We start from the raw sequence: 20764 nt of genomic DNA on the forward strand, positions 1-20764 counted from the left end.
ACTTGTGCATTTTATTAAACATCTCCCTTCTATTTTCCAGAGAACTCTTCTCCGGAAGCAACACCGGCATTAACTTTGAAAAGTATGATGACATTCCAGTTGAAGCAACAGGCAATAACTGCCCGCCACATATCGATATTGTATGTATCTGGTGTACATATTTTGTTTTGGGTTTATTTGGGTGTGCTATTTCAAAGTACTTCTGCCTGTTAAGTGCCTTTACAGTTACAATTGTATATGGCAGTCTTTCAAAGTCTGCTGTTGCAGTCAAGGTAACAAGGATATCCATGCTCGAGTCCAGATGGCTAAATTAAATTGACTGACATACAAATTAAGTCACCTGTGCTCAAACATGGCTGGCCTTGCAGCCTGGACTGTAATTAGAGTTCAGGAAACTGGTATGTTTGTATATTTACCACTTGATTTCTAGCTTCCTCGAATTGTTCCTGAATAGATGCTTTATGCCAATGTCTTGGTGTTTTATTTTTTTCTTAAAAGTTCCAGGATGTCCACATGGGAGAGATAATTATGGGAAATATTCAACTCACCCGTTATACCCGACCAACTCCAGTACAGAAGCATGCCATTCCCATCATCATAGGGAAGAGGGACTTGATGGCTTGTGCCCAGACAGGTGATAAAATATTGACAAATGCAAATAGGGTGTCCTGCAGGTGCAGCGCTGTTACCTCTGCAATGATGGTCACTGAATATGGCAAACATGCTGCGTTCTGACTGAGATTTGTGGTAGTCTAGACCAGGCATTCCCAACCACGGTCCTCAAGGCACACAAACAGTGCAGGTTTTAGTGATATCCAGGCTTGAACACAGGTGACTTAATTAGTATCTCGGTTATTTGATTTCTCTGACGTCCTAGTGGATGCTGGGTACTCCGTAAGGACCATGGAGAATAGACGGGCTCCGCAGGAGACTGGGCACTTCTTTAAAGAAAAGATTAGGTACTACATCTGGTGTGCACTGGCTCCTCCCTCTATGCCCCTCCTCCAGACCTCAGTTAGAATCTGTGCCCGGCCTGAACTGGATGCACTAAGTGGGCTCTCCTGAATTCACTATAAAGAAAAGTTTTTGTTAGGTTTTTATTTTCAGTGAGATCTGCTGGCAACAGACTCACTGCTACGTGGGACTGAGGGGAGAGAAGCGAAACTACCTGCTTGCAGCTAGCTTGGGCTTCTTAGGCTACTGGACACCATTAGCTCCAGAGGGATCGAACACAGGCCCAGTCCTCGGTCGTCCGGTCCCGGAGCCGCGCCGCCGTCCCCCTTGCAGAGCCAGAAGGACCGAAGAGAAGTTGAAAATCGGCGGCTGAAGACTCCGGTCTTCATTAAGGTAGCGCACAGCACTGCAGCTGTGCGCCATTGCTCCCTCTGCACACCACACACTCCGGTCACTGATGGGGTGCAGGGCGCGGGGGGGGGGGGGGCGCCCTGGGCAGCAATTAGAGTACCTTCCATGGCTAAATAGCACATAATACAGCTAATAAACTGTATATGTGCATAATCCCCCGCCATAAAGCATATAAAAAAGCTGGAGAAGTCCGCCGAGAAAGGGGCGGGGCTATCTACCTCAGCACACGGGCACCATTTTCTCTTCACAGCTCCGCTGGAAGGCAGCTCCCCAGGCTCTCCCCTGCAGTTTCCAGGCTTCAAGGGTAAAAAAGAGAGGGGGGGCACTAAATTTAGGCGCAAACTGTGTATAATCTGCTATAGAGAAAAATCACTCACTTTAGTGTAAATCCCTGGTTATATAGCGCTGTGGTGTGTGCTGGCATACTCTGTCTCCCCAAAGGACTTTGTGGGGTCCTGTCCTCAGTCAGAGCATTCCATGTGTATGTGTGCGGTGTCGGTACGGCTGTGTCGACATGTTTTATGAGGACGCTTACGTGGAGGCTGAGCTGGAGCCGATAAGTGTGATGTCGCCCCCTGCGGGGCCGACACCAGAGTGGATGGATATGTGGAAGGTATTAACCAACAGTGTCAACTCCTTGGATAAAAGGTTTGATGACATAACAGCTTTGGGACAGCCGTCATCTCAGCCCGCGCCTGCCCAAGCGTCTCAGAGGCCATCAGGGGCTCAAATGCCCGCTACCTCAGATGGCAGACACAGATGTCGACACGGAGTCTGACTCAAGTGTCGACGAGCATGAGACAAATGTACAATCCACAAGGGCCATCCGATGCATGATTACGGCAATGAAAAATGTGTTGCACATTTCTGACATTAACCCGGTTACCACAAAAAAGGGTATTATGTTTGGGGAGAAAAAGCAGCCAGTGACTTTTCCCCCATTTGATGAGTTATGTGAATTGTGTGAAGAAGCGTGGGGTTCCCCAGATAAGAAATTAGTGATTTCTAAGCGGTTACTAATGGCGTACCCTTTCCCGCCAACAGATAGGTTACGCTGGTAGACATCCCCTAAGGTGGACAAGGCGCTCACACGCTTATCAAAAAAGGTGGCACTGCCTTCTCATGATACGGCCGCCTTTAAAGGAGCCTGCAGATAGAAAGCAGGAGGCTATCCTGAAGTCTGTGTATACACACTCAGGTACTATACTGAGACCTGCTATTGCTTCAGCATGGATGTGTAGTTCTGCGGCAGCGTGGTCTGATTCCCTGTCTGATAACATTGATTCCCTGGACAGGGACACTATATTGCTAACCATAGAGCATATTAAAGACGTAGTCTTATATATGAGAGATGCAGAGGGACATTTGCCGGCTGGCATCTAGAATTAATGCGATGTCCATTTCTGCCCGGAGAGTATTATGGACTCGGCAGTGGACAGGTGATGCTGACTCTAAAAGGCACATGGAAATTTTGCCTTATAAGGGTGAGGAATTGTTTGGGGACGGTCTTTCGGACCTCGTATCCACAGCAACAGCTGGGAAGTCGACTTTTTTTACCTCAGGTTCTCTCACAGCCTAAGAAAGCACCGTATTATCAAGTACAGTCCTTTCGGCCTCAGAAAGGCAAGCGGGTTAGAGGCGCGTCCTTTCTGCCCAGAGGCAGGGGTAGAGGGAAAATGCTGCACCATACAGCCAGTTCCCAAGAACAAAAATCCTCCCCTGCTTCCACTAAGTCCACCGCATGACGCTGGGGCTCCACATGTGGAGCCAGGTGCGGTGGGGGCCCGTCTCCGGAACTTCAGCGACCAGTGGGTTCGCTCACAGGTGGATCTCTGGGTTCTACAAGTGGTATCTCAGGGATTCAAGCTGGAGTTCGAGACGTCTCCCCCTCGCCGTTACCTCAAATCAGCCTTGCCAGCTACTCCCCAGGACAGGGAGGTAGTACTGGCGGCAATTCACAAGCTGTACCTCCAGCAGGTGATAATCAAAGTTCCCCTCCAACAGGGACGGGGTTACTATTCCACAATGTTTGTGGTACCGAAACCAGACTGTTCGGTGAGACGCATTCTAAATTTGAAATCCTTGAACACTTATATAAGGAAGTTCAAGTTCAAAATGGAATCGCTCAGGGCGGTTATTGCAAGCATGGAAGAGGGGGATTACATGGTATCACTGGACATCAAGGATGCTTACCTACATGTCCCCATTTACCCACCTCACCAGGTGTACCTCCGTTTTGTGGTACAGTACTGACATTACCAATTCCAGACGTTGCCGTTTGGTCTGTCAACGGCACCGAGGGTATTTACCAAAGTAATGGCCGAAATGATACTCCTTCGGAAGAAGGGAGTTATAATTATCCCGTACTTGGACGATCTCCTTATAAAGGCGAGGTCCAGGGAGCAGTTGTTGGTCGGAGTAGCACTATCTCAGGAAGTGCTACAACAGCACGGCTGGATTCTGAATATCCCAAAGTCGCAGCTGGTTCCTACGATGCGTCTGCTGTTCCTGGGTATGATTCTGGACACAGAACAGAAGAAGGTTTTTCTCCCGGAGGAGAAGGCCAAGGAGTTGTCATCTCTGGTCAGAGACCTCCTGAAACCAAAACAGGTGTCGGTGCATCACTGCACGCGAGTCCTGGGAAAGATGGTAGCTTCTTACGAGGCAATTCCATTCGGCAGGTTCCATGCAAGGATCTTTCAGTGGGATCTGTTGGACAAGTGGTCCGGATCGCATCTTCAGATGCATCGGCTGATCACCCTGTCCCCGAGGGCCAGGGTGTCTCTGCTGTGGTGGCTGCAGAGTGCTCATCTTCTCGAGGGCCGCAGATTCGGCATACAGGACTGGGTCCTGGTGACCACGGATGCAAGCCTCCGAGGTTGGGGGGCAGTCACTTAGGGTAGAAACTTCCAAGGACAATGGTCGAGTCAGGAGGCTTCCCTACACAAATATTCTGGAACTAAGGGCCATTTACAATGCCCTAAGTCAAGCAAAACCCCTGCTTCAAAACCAGCCGGTGCTGATTCAGTCAGACAACATCACGGCGGTCGCCCATGTAAACCGACAGGGCGGCACAAGAAGCAGGATGGCTTTGGCAGAAGCCACAAGGATTCTCCGTTGGGCGGAAAATCACGCGATAGCACTGTCGGCAGTGTTCATTCCAGGAGTGGACAACTGGGAAGCAGACTTCCTCAGCAGGCACGACCTCCACCCGGTAGAGTGGGGACTCCATCCAGAAGTCTTCCAGCTGATTGTAAATCGTTGGGAAAGGCCACAGGTGGACATGATGGCGTCCCGCCTCAACAAGCTAAAAAGATATTGCGCCAGGTCAAGGGACCCTCAGGCGATAACTGTGGACGCTCTAGTTACTCCGTGGGTGTACCAGTCGGTTTATGTGTTCCCTCCTCTTCCTCTCATACCAAAGGTACTGAGGATAATAAGAAGAAAGAGAGGAGTAAGAACTATACTCATCGTTCCGGATTGGCCAAGAAGGACTTGGTACCCGGAACTACAAGAAATGATCTCAGAGGACCCTTGGCCTCTGCCTCTCAGACAGGACCTGCTACAGCAGGGGCCCTGTCTGTTCCAAGACTTACCGCGGCTGCGTTTGACGGCATGGCGGTTGAACGCCAGATCCTGATGGAAAAGGGCATTCCGGTTGAAGTCATTCCTACGCTGATAAAAGCTAGGAAGGATGTGACCGCAAAACATTATCACCGCATATGGCGAAAATGTTGCTTGGTGTGAGGCTATGAAGGCCCCAACAGAAGAATTTCAGCTGGGTCGACTTCTGCACTTCCTACAGTCAGGAATGACTATGGGCCTAAAATTGGGATCCATTAAAGTTCAGATTTCGGCCCTGTTTGTTTTCTTTCAAAAAGAACTGGCTTCACTGCCTGAAGTTCAGACGTTTGTTAAGGGAGTGCTGCATATTCAGCCCCCTTTTGTGCCTCCAGTGGCACCTTGGGATCTCAACGTTGTGTTGGATTTCCTAAAATCACATTGGTTTGAGCCACTTCAGACCGTGGAGTTGAAATATCTCACGTGGAAAGTGGTCATGCTTTTGGCTTCGGCTAGGCGTGTGTCAGAATTGGTGGCTTTATCCTGTAAAAGCCCATATCTGATCTTCCATATGGACAGGGCAGAATTGAGGACTCGTCCCCAATTTCTCCCTAAGGTGGTATCAGCTTTTCATTTGAACCAACCTATTGTGGTGCCTGCGGCTACTCGGGACTTGGAGGCTTCCAAGTAGAGATGAGCGGATTCGGTTTTACTCGGTTCTCAAAACGGCATCTTATTGGCTCACGGATGTCACGTGTTTTGGATAGCCAATAAGATGCCGTTTTGAGAACAGAGTAAAACCGAATCCGCTCATCTCTACTTCCAAGTTGCTGGATGTAGTCCGGGCCCTGAAAATCTATGTTTCCAGGACGGCTAGAGTCAGAAAAACTGACTCGCTGTTTATCCTGCATGCATCCAACAAGCTGGGTGCTCCTGCTTCTAAGCAGACTATTGCTCGCTGGATCTGTAGCACGATTCAACTTGCACATTCTGCGGCTGGACTGCCGCATCCTAAATCGGTCAAAGCCCACTCCACGAGGAAGGTGGGCTCTTCTTGGGCGGCTGCCCGAGGGGTCTCGGCTTTACAACTTTGCCGAGCTGCTACCTGGTCGGGATCAAACACGTTTGCAAAATTCTACAAGTTTGATAGCCTGGCTGAGGAGGACCTTGCCTTTGCTCATTCGGTGCTGCAGAGTCATCCACACTCTCCCGCCCGTTTGGGAGCTTTGGTATAATCCCCATGGTCCTTACAGAGTACCCAGCATCCACTAGGACGTCGGAGAAAATAAGATTTTACTCACCGGTAAATCTATTTCTCGTAGTCCCGTAGTGGATGCTGGGAGCCCGTCCCAAGTGCGGAATTCTGCGATACTTGTATATAGTTATTGCTTAACTATAGGGTTTTTTGTTCTGAGCCATCAGTTTAATGAGGCTCAGTTGTTCATACTGTTAACTGGGTATAGTTATCACGAGTTGTACGGTGTGGCTGGTATGAGTCTTACCCTGGATTCCAAATCCTTTCCTTGTAATGTCAGCTCTTCCGGGCACAGTTTCCCTAACTTAGGTCTGGAGGAGGGGCATAGAGGGAGGAGCCAGTGCACACCAGATGTAGTACCTAATCTTTTCTTTAAAGAAGTGCCCAGTCTCCTGCAGAGCCCGTCTATTCCCCATGGTCGTTACGGAGTACCCAGCATCCACTACGGACTACGAGAAATAGATTTACCGGTGAGTAAAATCTTATTTTAATCATCTGTGCTGAAGCCTGGATATCACTAAAACCTGCACTGTTGGTGTGCCTTGAGGACCGTGGTTGGGAATGCCTGGTCTAGACCATTTGCAAACGATCTTGGTATGCTGGGTAAATCTGTTTATAAACTAATTTGATCAATATGAAATATTTGACAGCAGCATTTTAGGGCTACTTCATGTACTTATAATTTGTTTATTTCTTAAGGCCATTTCATTAGTTTGGGTCATTTACTAAATTTTTTTGTTTTTAAGGTTCTGGAAAAACTGCAGCATTTCTGTTGCCCATTTTAAGTCAGATATATGCAGAAGGTCCTGGAGACACAATGAAGCACTTAAAGGTATTACATTGTAACTAACTTTTGACTTGGCATTGAATGATCCTCAGAAGGGCGCATCTACTTAGATGTTTGGTATGGGTACACCTGTATTATGAGAACATCAATTGTTTTTACCAGTAACTTTAAGGTGTGTGGTTTTTGTTTGTTTTTTCACTTTTTCTTCAAGTTTCATTTGGTATCTTGCAATTGATAAACTTTCCTGTTCTTTGCAGGATAATGGAAGATATGGACGGCGCAAACAGTTTCCACTATCTCTTGTATTGGCTCCAACAAGAGAGCTGGCAGTTCAAATCTATGAGGAAGCACGAAAGGTGTGTTTGAGTCTCCCACACCTAATTTAAGTAATGTTATGTTGAATTCAGGCTTTTGGGGGGGGGGGGGGGGGGTTGTTTTTTTTTACTCCACAAAGCCTGAATTTCAATTCACCACCTCTGGGCAGATGACGTTAGGAGAAATCCCTATTAAGTTGTGATTTAGTTCCGAACCGCTGAGACACCCCCCAGATTGACTGACTAATATGGGCTTAGAAGTTTAGTTGGCCAATAGTTGCATGCCCTTTTTGGGGTGAAAGATATTTATTACATTGCATGTGGTTTTTAAGCACATGCGATTTATCGCCCTGCGATGTGCGATCTGTATTTTGAGCTCACTTTTTGGACATTCCCCTCCACCCATTGTGCTGAGGATTCAGTAAAAGTGAGGAAGCACACTGCTCTGCAATAAACAAGGTATGCAGGCTACACCGATTTCAGATCGCAAGGGGCATGCAATTTATCGTTCGCATGCACATCGAGTGTAAAAAAAAAAAAAAAAACTCTTCAGATGCAATTTATTGCAGCCTTGCCTGCCGGGGAAATCGCAGCGAGATCTCATCGCAGCCAATCGCACAAAGTGTATGAGCACCCTATACACGTGGTGCGCAATCAACTACTATAATTCTCTTTGCTGCATCAGCAGCTTTAGTCAAAGTCTCAGAACGTTAGAGTATCACTTTGTTAGAGTAGAAATTCCAAAACATTAATTCCAGGGAAATGTAAAATTCAACATTTAAGGTTGCCCTAAAATGGTTCTGGACTAGAATTATAAATGTAAAACTGCATTTATAACAATTGGATTAAGTGGAATTCCCTCTTAAGAATTTTATTTTGAAGTGTAGGCTAGTTAATTTTAGTTTGGTATTAACCTTTTACAATAAAGAGCTTATTCTAGAAAGTGATCCTACAGCTAGCTAAGTGCCTGTGATGGTGAGCAAATTCAATGCAGATCCAACAAAAGTTCAGTTGTAATATGAGGAGAGAGGATCTGTAGATCATAATCAGCTGAGTGCATCATACAATCTGTACTCCTATTTCTCTGACGTCCTAGTGGATGCTGGGAACTCCATAAGGACCATGGGGAATAGACGGGCTCCGCAGGAGACTGGGCACTCTAAAAGAAAGATTTGGTACTATCTGGTGTGCACTGGCTCCTCCCACTATGACCCTCCTCCAGACCTCGGTTGGATTTCTGTGCCCGGCCGAGCTGGATGCACACTAGGGGCTCTCCTGAGCTCCTAGAAAGAGTTTATTTTAGGTTTTTTATTTTACAGTGAGACCTGCTGGCAACAGGCTCACTGCATCGAGGGACTAAGGGGAGAAGAAGCGAACCTACCTGCTTGCAGCTAGCTTGGGCTTCTTAGGCTACTGGACACCATTAGCTCCAGAGGGATCGACCGCATGGAACTGGCCTTGGTGTTCGTTCCCGGAGCCGCGCCGCCGTCCCCCTTACAGAGCCAGAAGCAAGAAGAGGTCCGGAAAATCGGCGGCAGAAGACATCAGTCTTCACCAAGGTAGCGCACAGCACTGCAGCTGTGCGCCATTGCTCCTCATGCACACTTCACACTCCGGTCACTGAGGGTGCAGGGCGCTGGGGGGGGGGGGGGGGGGCGCCCTGAGCAGCAATAAAAACACCTTGGCTGGCAAATATATCACAATATATAGCCCCAGAGGCTATATATGTGATAAATACCCCTGCCAGAATCCATAAAAAAGCGGGAGAAAAGTCTGCGAAAAAGGGGCGGAGCTATCTCCCTCAGCACACTGGCGCCATTTTCTCTTCACAGTGCAGCTGGAAGACAGCTCCCCAGGCTCTCCCCTGTAGTTTTCAGGCTCAAAGGGTTAAAAAGAGAGGGGGGGCACTAAATTTAGGCGCAATATTGTATATACAAGCAGCTATTGGGAAAAATTCACTCAATATAGTGTTAATCCCTAAATTATATAGCGCTCTGGTGTGTGCTGGCATACTGTCTCCCCAAAGGGCTGTGTGGGGTCCTGTCCTCAGTCAGAGCATTCCCTGTGTGTGTGCGGTGTGTCGGTACAGCTGTGTCGACACGTTTGATGAGGAGGCTTATGTGATGGCAGAGCAGATGCCGATAAATGTGATGTCGCCCCCTGTGGGGCCGACACCAGAGTGTATGGATAGGTGGAAGGTATAAACCGACAGTGTCAACTCCTTACATAAAAGGCTGGATGACGTAACAGCTATGGGACAGCCGGCTTCTCAGCCCGCGCCTGCCCAGGCGTCTCAAAGGCCATCAGGGGCTCAAAAACGCCCGCTCCCTCAGATGGCAGACACAGATGTCGACACGGAGTCTGACTCCAGTGTCGACGAGGTTGAGACATATACACAATCCACTAGGAACATCCGTTACATGATCCCGGCAATAAAAAATGTGTTACACATTTCTGACATTAACCCAAGTACCACTAAAAAAGGGTTTTATGTTTGGGGAGAAAAAGCAGGCAGTGTTTTGTTCCCCCATCAAATGAGTGAATGAAGTGTGAAAAAGCGTGGGTTCCCCCGATAAGAAACTGGTAATTTCTAAAAAGTTACTGATGGCGTACCCTTTCCCGCCAGAGGATAAGTTACGCTGGGAGATATCCCCTAGGGTGGATAAGGCGCTCACACGTTTGTCAAAAAAGGTGGCACTGCCGTCTTAGGATACGGCCACTTTGAAGATACCTGCTGATAAAAAGCAGGAGGCTAGCCTGAAGTCTGTATTTACACACTCAGGTACTAGACTGAGACCTGCAGATAGTGCTGCTGCAGCGTGGTCTGTAACCCTGTCAAACAGGGATACTATTTTGCGAACATAAGACGTCGTCTTATATATGAGGGATGCACAGAGGGATATTTTGCCGGCTGGCATCCAGAATTAATGCAATGTCCATTCTGTCAGGAGGGTATTAGAGACCCGACACTGGACAGGTGATGCTGACTTTAAAAGGCACATAGAGCCTTATAAGGGTGAGGAATTGTTTGGGGATGGTCTCTGGGACCTCGTATCCACAGCAACAGCTGGGAAGAAATTTTTTTACCTCAGGTTTCCTCACAGCCTAAGAAAGCACTGTATTATCAGGTACAGTCCTTTCGGCTTCAGAAAAGCAAGCGGGTCAAAGGCGCTTCCTTTCTGCACAGAGACGAGGGAAAAAGCTGCACCAGTCAGCCAGTTCCCAGAATCAAAATTCTTCCCCCGCTTCCTCTGAGACCACCGCATGGACGCGGGGGCTCCACAGGCGTAGCCAGGTACGGTGGGGGGCCGCCTCAAAAATGTCAGCGATCAGTGGGTTCGCTCACAGGTGGATCCCTGGATCCTTCAAGTAGTATCTCAGGGGTACAAGCTGGAATTCCTCAAATCTGCCTTGCCGACAACTCCCTCAGGCAGGGAGGCTGTGCTAGAGGCAATTCACAAGCTGTATTCCCAGCAGGTGATAGTCGAGGTGCCCCTACTTCAACAAGGACGGGGTTACTATTCCACACTGTTTGTGGTACCGAAACCGGACGGTTCAGTGAGACCCATTTTAAATTTGAAATCCTTGGACACATACATAAAAAAATTCAAGTTCAAGATGGAATCGCTCAGGGCGGTTATTGCAAGCCTGGAGGAGATGGATTACATGGTATCCCTGGACATCAAGGATGCTTACCTACATGTCCCCATTTACCATCCTCACCAGGAGTACCTCAGATTTGTGGTACAGGATTGCCATTACCAATTCCAAACACTGCCGTTTGGACTGTCCACGGCACCGAGGGTCTTTACCAAGGTAATGGCAGAAATGATGATACTCATTCGAAAAAAGGGAGTTTTAATTATCCCGTACTTGGGCGATCTCCTTATAAAGGCGAGGTCCAAGGAGCAGTTGTTGTTCGGAGTAGCACTATCTCGGGAAGTGCTACAACAGCACGGATAGATTCTATACATTCCAAAGTCACAGCTGGTTCCTACCACACGCCTACTGTTCCTGGGGATGGTTCTCGACACAGAACAGAAAAAAGTGTTTCTCCCGCAGGAGAAAGCCAAGGAGCTGTCATCTCTAGTCAGAGACCTCCTGAAACCAAAACAGGTATCGGTGCATCACTGCACACGAGTCCTGGGAAAAATGGTAGCTTCTTACGAAGCAAAATTCCATTCGGCAGGTTCCATGCAAGAACCTTTCAGTGGGACCTCTTGGACAAGTGGTCGTGATCGCATCTTCAGATGCATCGGCTGATAACCCTGTCTCCAAGGACCAGGGTATCTCTACTGTGGTGGCTGCAGAGTGCTCATCTTCAAGAGGGCCGCAGATTCGGCATACAGGACTGGGTCCTGGTAACCACGGATGCCAGCCTTCGAGGCTGGGGGGCAGTCACACAGGGAAGAAATTTCCAAGGACTTTGGTCAAGTCAGGAGTCGTCCCTACACATAAATATTCTGGAACTGAGGGCCATTTACAATGCCCTAAGTCTGGCAAGGCCTCTGCTTCAAAACCAGCCGGTACTGATCCAATCAGACAACATCACGGCAGTCGCCCTTGTAAACAGACAGGGCGGCACAAGAAGCAGGATGGCGATGGCAGAAGCCACAAGGATTCTCCGATGGGCGGAGAATCACGTCTTAGCACTGTCAGCAGTGTTCATTCCGGGAGTGGACAACTGGGAAGCAGACTTCCTCAGCAGACACGACCGACACCCGGGAGAGTGGGGACTTCATCCAGAAGTCTTCCAACTGTTGGTAAACCGTTGGGAAAGGCCACAGGTGGACATGATGGCGTCCCGCCTAAACAAAAAACTAGATATTGCGCCAGGTCAAGGGACCCTCAGGCAATAGCTGTGGACGCTCTAGTGACACCGTGGGTGTACCAGTCGGTTTATGTATTCCCTCCTCTGCCTCTCATACCAAAGGTACTGAGAATAATAAGAAAATGAGGAGTAAGAACGATACTCGTGGTTCCGGATGGGCCAAGAAGAGCTTGGTACCCAGAACTTCAAGAAATGATATCAGAGGACCATGGCCTCTACCGCTCAGACAGGATCTGCTACAGCAGGGGCCCTGTCTGTTCCAAGACTTACCGCGGCTGCGTTTGACGGCATGGCGGTTGAATTCCGGATCCTAAAGGAAAAGGGCATTCCGGAGGAAGTCATTCCTACGCTGATAAAAGCCAGGAAAGAAGTAACCGCAAACCATTATCACCGTATTTGGCGAAAATATGTTGCGTGGTGTGAGGCCAGGAAGGCCCCAACAGAGGAATTTCAGCTGGGTCGTTTTCTGCACTTCCTACAGTCAGGAGTGACTATGGGCCTAAACTTGGGTTCCATTAAGGTCCAGATTTCGGCTCTGTCGATTTTTCTTCCAGAAAGAACTGGCTTCACTGCCTGGAGTTCAGACATTTGTAAAGGGAGTGCTACATATTCAGCCCCCTTTTGTGCCTCCTGTGGCACCTTTGGGATCTCAACGTGGTGTTGAGTTTCTTAAAATCACATTGGTTTGAGCCACTTAAAACTGTGGATTTGAAATATCTCACGTGGAAAGTGGTCATGTTATTGGCCTTGGCTTCGGCCAGGCGTGTCAGAATTGGCGGCTTTGTCATGTAAAAGCCCTTATCTGATTTTCCATATGGATAGGGCAGAATTGAGGACTCGTCCCCAGTTTCTCCCTAAGGTGGTATCAGCTTTTCACTTGAACCAACCTATTGTAGTGCCTGCGGTTACTAGGGACTTGGAAGATTCTAAGTTACTGGACGTAGTCAGGGCCTTAAAAATGTATATTTCCAGGACGGCTGGAGTCAGGAAAACTGACCCGCTTTTTATCCTGTAGGCACCCAACAAAATAGGTGCTCCTGCTTCTAAGCAGACTATTGCTCGCTGAATTTGTAGCACAATTCAGCTGGAGCATTCTGCAGCTGGATTGCCGCATCCTAAATCAGTAAAAGCCCATTCCACGAGGAAAGTGGGCTCATCTTGGGCGGCTGCCCGAGGGGTCTCGGCTTTGCAACTTGGTCAGGGGCAAACACGTTTGCTAAATTCTACAAATTTGATACCCTGGCTGAGGAGGACCTTGAGTTCTCTCATTCGGTGCTGCAGAGTCATCCGCACTCTCCCACCCGTTTGGGAGCTTTGGTATAATCCCCATGGTCCTTACGGAGTCCCCAGCATCCACTAGGACGTCAGAAAGTAAGATTTTACTCACCGGTAAATCTATTTCTCGTAGTCCGTAGTGGATGCTGGGCGCCCATCCCAAGTGCGGATTGTCTGCAATACTTGTATGTAGTTGTTGCCTAACTAAGGGTTATTGTTGAGAGGCTGTTATATTTCATACTGTTAACTGGGTATAGTATCACGAGTTATACGGTGTGATTGGTGTGGCTGGTATGAGTCTTACCCGGGATTCAAAATCCTTCCTTATTGTGTCAGCTCTTCCGGGCACAGTATCCTAACTGAGGTCTGGAGGAGGGTCATAGTGGGAGGAGCCAGTGCACACCAGATAGTACCTAATCTTTCTTTGAGAGTGCCCAGTCTCCTGCGTAGCCCGTCTATTCCCCATGGTCCTTACGGAGTTCCCAGCATCCACTACGGACTACAAGAAATAGATTTACCGGTGAGTAAAATCTTATTTTTAATACTTTGGAGGTACTCAGATGCATTGTTTCTTAGTTTGCATACAGATCCAAAGTTCGTCCATGCGTTGTTTATGGTGGAGCAGACATTGGGCAACAGATTCGAGACTTAGAACGGGGTTGCCACTTGCTTGTTGCCACACCTGGCCGCCTTGTTGACATGATGGAACGGGGAAAAATTGGGTTGGACTGTTGCAAGTAAGTGAAATGTAGGGCTTCTTTTTCTGGTCAATGTACATCCAATATTTTTTGACCGTTTCATGTATACTGCTTCAAATTACGTAACTTGCGTTATTAAAATAATTTCTTTCAACAAACTGCTTGTGGTGGTTCATGGTTTTAATTTTCAAATTATTTAAATGAATCCTTTTTAGATATCTAGTGCTGGATGAAGCAGACAGAATGCTTGACATGGGGTTTGAGCCTCAAATTAGGAGAATTGTCGAGCAAGACACAATGCCTCCAAAGGGTGTTCGTCAGACCATGATGTTTAGTGCTACCTTCCCCAAGGAAATCCAGGTAGAGAAATGCTGACGTGTGGTCTTAAGTATCACATACCATAGACTCTCAAGATACTTACTTTATTTCTCTAACGTCCTAGTGGATGCTGGGGACTCCGTCGGGACCATGGGGATTAGCGGCTCCGCAGGAGACAGGGCACAAAAATAAAGCTTTAGGATCAGGTGGTGTGCACTGGCTCCTCCCCCTATGACCCTCCTGCAAGCCTCAGTTAGGTTTTTGTGCCCGTCCGAGCAGGGTGCAATCTAGGTGGCTCTCCTAAAGAGCTGCTTAGAAAAAGTTTTTTAGGTTTTTTATTTTCAGTGAGTCCTGCTGGCAACAGGCTCACTGCATCGAGGGACTTAGGGGAGAGAAGTGAACTCACCTGCGTGCAGGATGGATTGGCTTCTTAGGCTACTGGACACCATTAGCTCCAGAGGGAGTCGGAACACAGGTCTCACCCTGGGGTTCGTCCCGGAGCCGCGCCGCCGACCCCCTTGCAGATGCCGAAGATGGAAGAGGTCCAGATGCAGGCGGCAGAAGACTTTTCAGTCTTCCTGAGGTAGCGCACAGCACTGCAGCTGTGCGCCATTGTTGTCAGCACACTTCACACAGCGGTCACGGAGGGTGCAGGGCGTTGGGGGGGGCGCCCTGGGCAGCAATGTATAATACCTTTTTATGGCTAAAAATACATCACATATAGCCCTTGAGGCTATATGGATGTATTTAACCCCTGCCAGATCTCAGATTCCGGAGAAGAGCCCGCCGAAATAGGGGGCGGGGCTTATTCTCAGCACACAGCGCCATTTTCCTGCTCAGCTCCGCTGTGAGGTAGGCTCCCAGGACTCTCCCCTGCACTGCACTACAGAAACAGGGTAAAACAGAGGGGGGGCACTTTTTTTGGCGATATTAATATATTTAAGCTGCTATAAGGATACAACACTTATATTGGGTTGTTCCCATATATATTATAGCGCTTGGGTGTGTGCTGGCAAACTCTCCCTCTGTCTCCCCAAAGGGCTAGTGGGGTCCTGTCTTCAATAGAGCATTCCCTGTGTGTCTGCTGTGTGTCGGTACGTGTGTGTCGACATGTATGAGGACGATGTTGGTGTGGAGGCAGAGCAATTGCCGGTAATGGTGCTGTCACCCCCTAGGGAGTCGACACCGGAATGGATGGCTTTGTTTATGGAATTACGTGATAATGTCAGCACATTACAAAAATCAGTTGACGACATGAGACGGCCGTCAAACCAGTTGGTACCTGCCCAGGCATCTCAGACACCGTCAGGGGCTGTAAAACGCCCTTTACCTCAGTCGGTCGATACAGACCCAGACACGGACACTGAATCTAGTGTCGACGGTGAAGAAACAAACGTATTTTCCAGTAGGGCCACACGTTATATGATCACGGCAATGAAGGAGACTGCATATCTCTGATACTACAAGTACCACAAAAAGGGGTATTATGTGGGGGGTGAAAAAACTACCTGTAGTTTTTCCTGAATCAGAGGAATTGAATGATGTATGTGATGAAGCGTGGGTTAACCCAGATAGAAAAGTGCTAATTTCTAAAAAGTTATTGGCATTATACCCTTTCCCGCCAGAGGTTAGGGCGCGCTGGGAAACACCCCCTAAGGTGGAAAAGGGGCTCACACGCTTATCAAAACAAGTGGCGTTACCGTCTCCTGATACGGCCGACCTCAAGGATCCAGCTGATAGGAGGCTGGAAACTACTCTAAAAAGTATATACACACATACTGGTGTTATACTGCGACCAGCCATCGCCTCAGCCTGGATGTGCAGTGCTGGAGTGGTCTGGTCGGATTCCCTGACTGAAAATATTGATACCCTGGATAGGGACAGTATTTTACAGACTTTAGAGCAATTAAAGGATGCTTTTCTTTATATGCGAGATGCTCAGAGGGATATTTGCACTCTGGCATCGAGAGTAAGTGCGATGTCCATATCTGCCAGAAGAAGTTTATGGACACGACAGTGGTCAGGTGATGCGGATTCCAAACTGCATATGGAAGTATTGCCGTATAAAGGGGAGGAATTATTTGGCGTCGGTCTATCGGATTTGGTGGCCACGGCAACTGCCGGGAAAACCACCTTTTTACCTCAGACCCCCTCCCAACAGAAAAAGACACCGTCTTTTCAGCCGCAGTCCTTTCGGTCCTATAAGAACAAGCGGGCAAAAGGACAGTCATATCTGCCCCGAGGCAGAGGAAAGGGTAAGAGAGGGCAGCAAGCAGCTCCTTCCCAGGAACAGAAGCCCTCCGCGGGTTCTGCAAAGCCCTCAGCATGACGCTGGGGCTTTACAAGCGGACTCAGGAGCGGTGGGGGGTCGACTCAAGAATTTCAGCGCGCAGTGGGCTTGCTCACAGGTGGACCCCTGGATCCTGCAGGTAGTATCTCAGGGTTACAGGTTGGAATTCGAGAAGTCTCCCCCTCGCCGGTTCCTAAAGTCTGCTTTGCCAACGTCTCCCTCAGACAGGGCGACGGTATTGGAAGCCATTCACAAGCTGTTTTCTCAGCAGGTGATAGTCAAGGTACCCCTCCTACAACAGGGAAAGGGGTATTACTCCACGCTATTTGTGGTACCGAAGCCGGACGGCTCGGTAAGACCTATTCTAAATCTGAAATCTTTGAACCTGTACATACAAAAATTCAAGTTCAAGATGGAATCACTCAGAGCAGTGATAGCGAATCTGGAAGAAGGGGACTTTATGGTGTCCCTGGACATAAAAGATGCTTACCTGCATGTCCCAATTTGCCCTTCACATCAAGGGTACCTCAGGTTCGTGGTGCAAAACTGTCATTATCAGTTTCAGACGCTGCCGTTTGGATTGTCCACGGCACCTCGGGTCTTTACCAAGGTAATGGCCGAAATGATGATTCTTCTGCGAAGAACAGGCGTATTAATTATCCCTTACTTGGACGATCTCCTGATAAGGGCAAGGTCCAGAGAACAGCTGGAGGACGGAGTAGCACTAACCCAAGTAGTGCTGCAACAACACGGGTGGATTCTGAATTTCCCAAAATCTCAGTTGACCCCGACAACACGTCTGCTGTTCCTGGGAATGATTCTGGACACGGTTCAGAAAAAGGTGTTTCTTCCGGAGGAGAAAGCCAAGGAGTTATCCGAACTTGTCAGGAACCTCCTAAAACCAGGAAAAGTGTCTGTGCATCAATGCACAAGAGTCCTGGGAAAGATGGTGGCTTCTTACGAAGCAATCCCATTCGGCAGATTCCACGCACGAACTTTTCAGTGGGATCTGCTGGACAAATGGTCCGGATCGCATCTGCAGATGCATCAGCGGATAACCTTATCGCCACGGACAAGGGTGTCTCTTCTGTGGTGGTTGCAGAGTGCTCATCTGTTAGAAGGCCGCAGATTCGGCATACAGGACTGGGTCCTGGTGACCACGGATGCCAGTCTGAGAGGCTGGGGAGCGGTCACACAGGGAAGAAACTTCCAGGGAGTATGGTCAAGCCTGGAGATGTCTCTTCACATAAATATACTGGAGCTAAGAGCGATTTACAATGCTCTAAGCCTGGCAAAACACCTGCTTCAGGGTCAGCCGGTGTTGATCCAGTCGGACAACATCACGGCAGTCGCCCACGTAAACAGACAGGGCGGCACAAGAAGCAGGAGAGCAATGGCAGAAGCTGCAAGGATTCTTCGCTGGGCGGAAGATCATGTGATAGCACGGTCAGCAGTGTTCATTCCGGGAGTGGACAACTGGGAAGCAGACTTCCTCAGCAGACACGATCTACACCCGGGAGAGTGGGGACTTCATCCAGAAGTCTTCCACATGATTGTGAACCGTTGGGAAAAACCAAAGGTGGATATGATGGCGTCTCGCCTCAACAAAAAACTGGACAGGTATTGCGCCAGGTCAAGAGTCCCTCAGGCAATAGCTGTGGACGCTCTGGTAACACCGTGGGTGTTCCAGTCAGTGTATGTGTTTCCTCCTCTGCCTCTCATACCCAAAGTTACTGAGAATTATACGGCAAAGGGGAGTAAGAACGATACTCGTGGCTCCGGATTGGCCAAGAAGAACTTGGTACCCGGAACTTCAGGAGATGCTCACGGAAAATCCGTGGCCTCTACCTCTACCTCTAAGACGGGACCTGATTCAGCAGGGACCGTGTCTATTCCAAGACTTACCGCGGCTGCGTTTGACGGCGTGGCGGTTGAACGCCGAATTCTAAGGGAAAAAGGCATTCCGGAAGAGGTCATTCCTACACTGGTAAAAGCCAGGAAGGAGGTGACTGCACAACATTATCACCGCATTTGGAGAAAATATGTTGCGTGGTGCGAGGCCAGGAAGGCCCCCACGGAGGAATTTCAATTGGGTCGATTCCTACATTTCCTGCAAACAGGATTGTCTATGGGCCTCAAGTTGGGGTCCATTAAGGTTCAAATTTCGGCCCTGTCGATTTTCTTCCAGAAAGAATTGGCTTCAGTTCCTGAAGTCCAGACTTTTGTAAAAGGAGTACTACATATACAGCCCCCGGTTGTGCCCCCAGTGGCTCCGTGGGACCTTAATGTAGTTTTGGATTTTCTCAAATCCCATTGGTTTGAGCCACTCAAATCGGCGGATTTGAAATATCTTACATGGAAAGTAACCATGCTACTGGCCCTGGCTTCAGCCAGGAGAGTGTCAGAATTGGCGGCTTTATCGTATAAAAGCCCATATCTGATTTTCCATTCGGACAGGGCAGAACTGCGGACGCGTCCTCATTTTCTGCCTAAGGTGGTGTCAGCGTTTCACCTGAACCAGCCTATTGTGGTGCCTGCGGCTACTAGCGATTTGGAGGATTCCAAGTTGCTGGACGTTGTCAGGGCACTGAAAATATATATTTCAAGGACGGCTGGAGTCAGAAAATCTGACTCGCTGTTTATACTGTATGCACCCAACAAGCTGGGTGCTCCTGCTTCTAAGCAGACGATTGCTCGTTGGATTTGTAGCACAATTCAACTTGCACATTCTGTGGCAGGCCTGCCACAGCCTAAATCTGTCAAGGCCCATTCCACAAGGAAGGTGGGCTCATCCTGGGCGGCTGCCCGAGGGGTCTCGGCATTCCAACTCTGCCGAGCAGCTACGTGGTCGGTGGAGAACACGTTTGTAAAATTCTACAAATTTGATACCCTGGCTAAAGAGGACCTGGAGTTCTCTCATTCAGTGCTGCAGAGTCATCCGCACTCTCCCGCCCGTTTGGGAGCTTTGGTATAATCCCCATGGTCCTGACGGAGTCCCCAGCATCCACTAGGACGTTAGAGAAAATAAGATTTTACTTACCGATAAATCTATTTCTCGTAGTCCGTAGTGGATGCTGGGCGCCCATCCCAAGTGCGGATTGTCTGCAATACTTGTACATAGTTATTGTTTCAAAAAAATCGGGTTCTTGTTGTGAGCCGTCTGTTCAGAGGCTCCTACGTTGTCATACTGTTAACTGGGTTCAGATCACAAGTTGTACGGTGTGATTGGTGTGGCTGGTATGAGTCTTACCCGGGATTCAAAATCCTTCCTTATTGTGTACGCTCGTCCGGGCACAGTATCCTAACTGAGGCTTGGAGGAGGGTCATAGGGGGAGGAGCCAGTGCACACCACCTGATCCTAAAGCTTTATTTTTGTGCCCTGTCTCCTGCGGAGCCGCTAATCCCCATGGTACTGACGGAGTCCCCAGCATCCACTACGGACTACGAGAAATAGATTTATCGGTAAGTAAAATCTTATTTTTTTATTTTTTAAGATTCTTGCTCGTGATTTCCTGGATGAATACATATTCTTGGCAGTAGGAAGAGTTGGCTCCACATCTGAAAATATAACACAAAAAGTTGTCTGGGTGGAGGAAACTGATAAACGCTCATTTTTATTGGATCTTCTCAATGCAACAGGTATTTCATCCACCAAGGCCGGATTTTAATTAGCTGTGCTATATTACTGAAAGCTAACTGATCACATGATCCTATCCAATTGGCTACAAAGCAAGGAATATATTTGTTTTACCTGCCTCAGCGGTTTGAAAAATCAGATAACTAGTGTGTATTGGTGCCGCAACCAATTGTTTAACCTGAATTCGTGATTTTCCATGGATTCTGTATTAACTCCTACATGCTACTATCGACTTTTTTATTTTAGGAAAAGATTCATTAACGCTGGTGTTTGTGGAAACTAAAAAGGGTGCTGATGCACTTGAGGACTTTCTCTACCATGAAGGATATGCTTGCACAAGTATCCATGGAGATAGGTCACAAAGAGACAGAGAAGAAGCACTTCATCAGTTCCGTTCTGGAAAAAGCCCAATCCTTGTTGCCACTGCTGTACG

At 48.4% G+C, this 20764-nt stretch overlaps 1 protein-coding gene across 5 annotated transcripts in view; it reads left to right on the forward strand.

The window, feature by feature from the left end:
- DDX3X (DEAD-box helicase 3 X-linked) overlaps nt 1-20764 on the forward strand; it is an 89208-nt gene that overhangs the window by 64362 nt on the left and 4082 nt on the right. For all 5 annotated transcript variants that reach the window (XM_063955599.1, XM_063955605.1, XM_063955603.1 and 2 more), the window contains 8 exons: nt 41-140; nt 499-634; nt 6928-7013; nt 7226-7324; nt 13965-14125; nt 14302-14446; nt 20189-20333; nt 20578-20759. In XM_063955599.1, the coding sequence (XP_063811669.1) occupies nt 41-140; nt 499-634; nt 6928-7013; nt 7226-7324; nt 13965-14125; nt 14302-14446; nt 20189-20333; nt 20578-20759 (1054 nt within the window). The remainder of the gene's footprint in view (nt 1-40; nt 141-498; nt 635-6927; nt 7014-7225; nt 7325-13964; nt 14126-14301; nt 14447-20188; nt 20334-20577; nt 20760-20764) is intronic.

The sequence above is a fragment of the Pseudophryne corroboree genome, chromosome 2 (assembly GCF_028390025.1).
Source record: "Pseudophryne corroboree isolate aPseCor3 chromosome 2, aPseCor3.hap2, whole genome shotgun sequence".
In the NCBI taxonomy this organism is placed as follows: Eukaryota; Metazoa; Chordata; class Amphibia; order Anura; family Myobatrachidae; genus Pseudophryne; species Pseudophryne corroboree.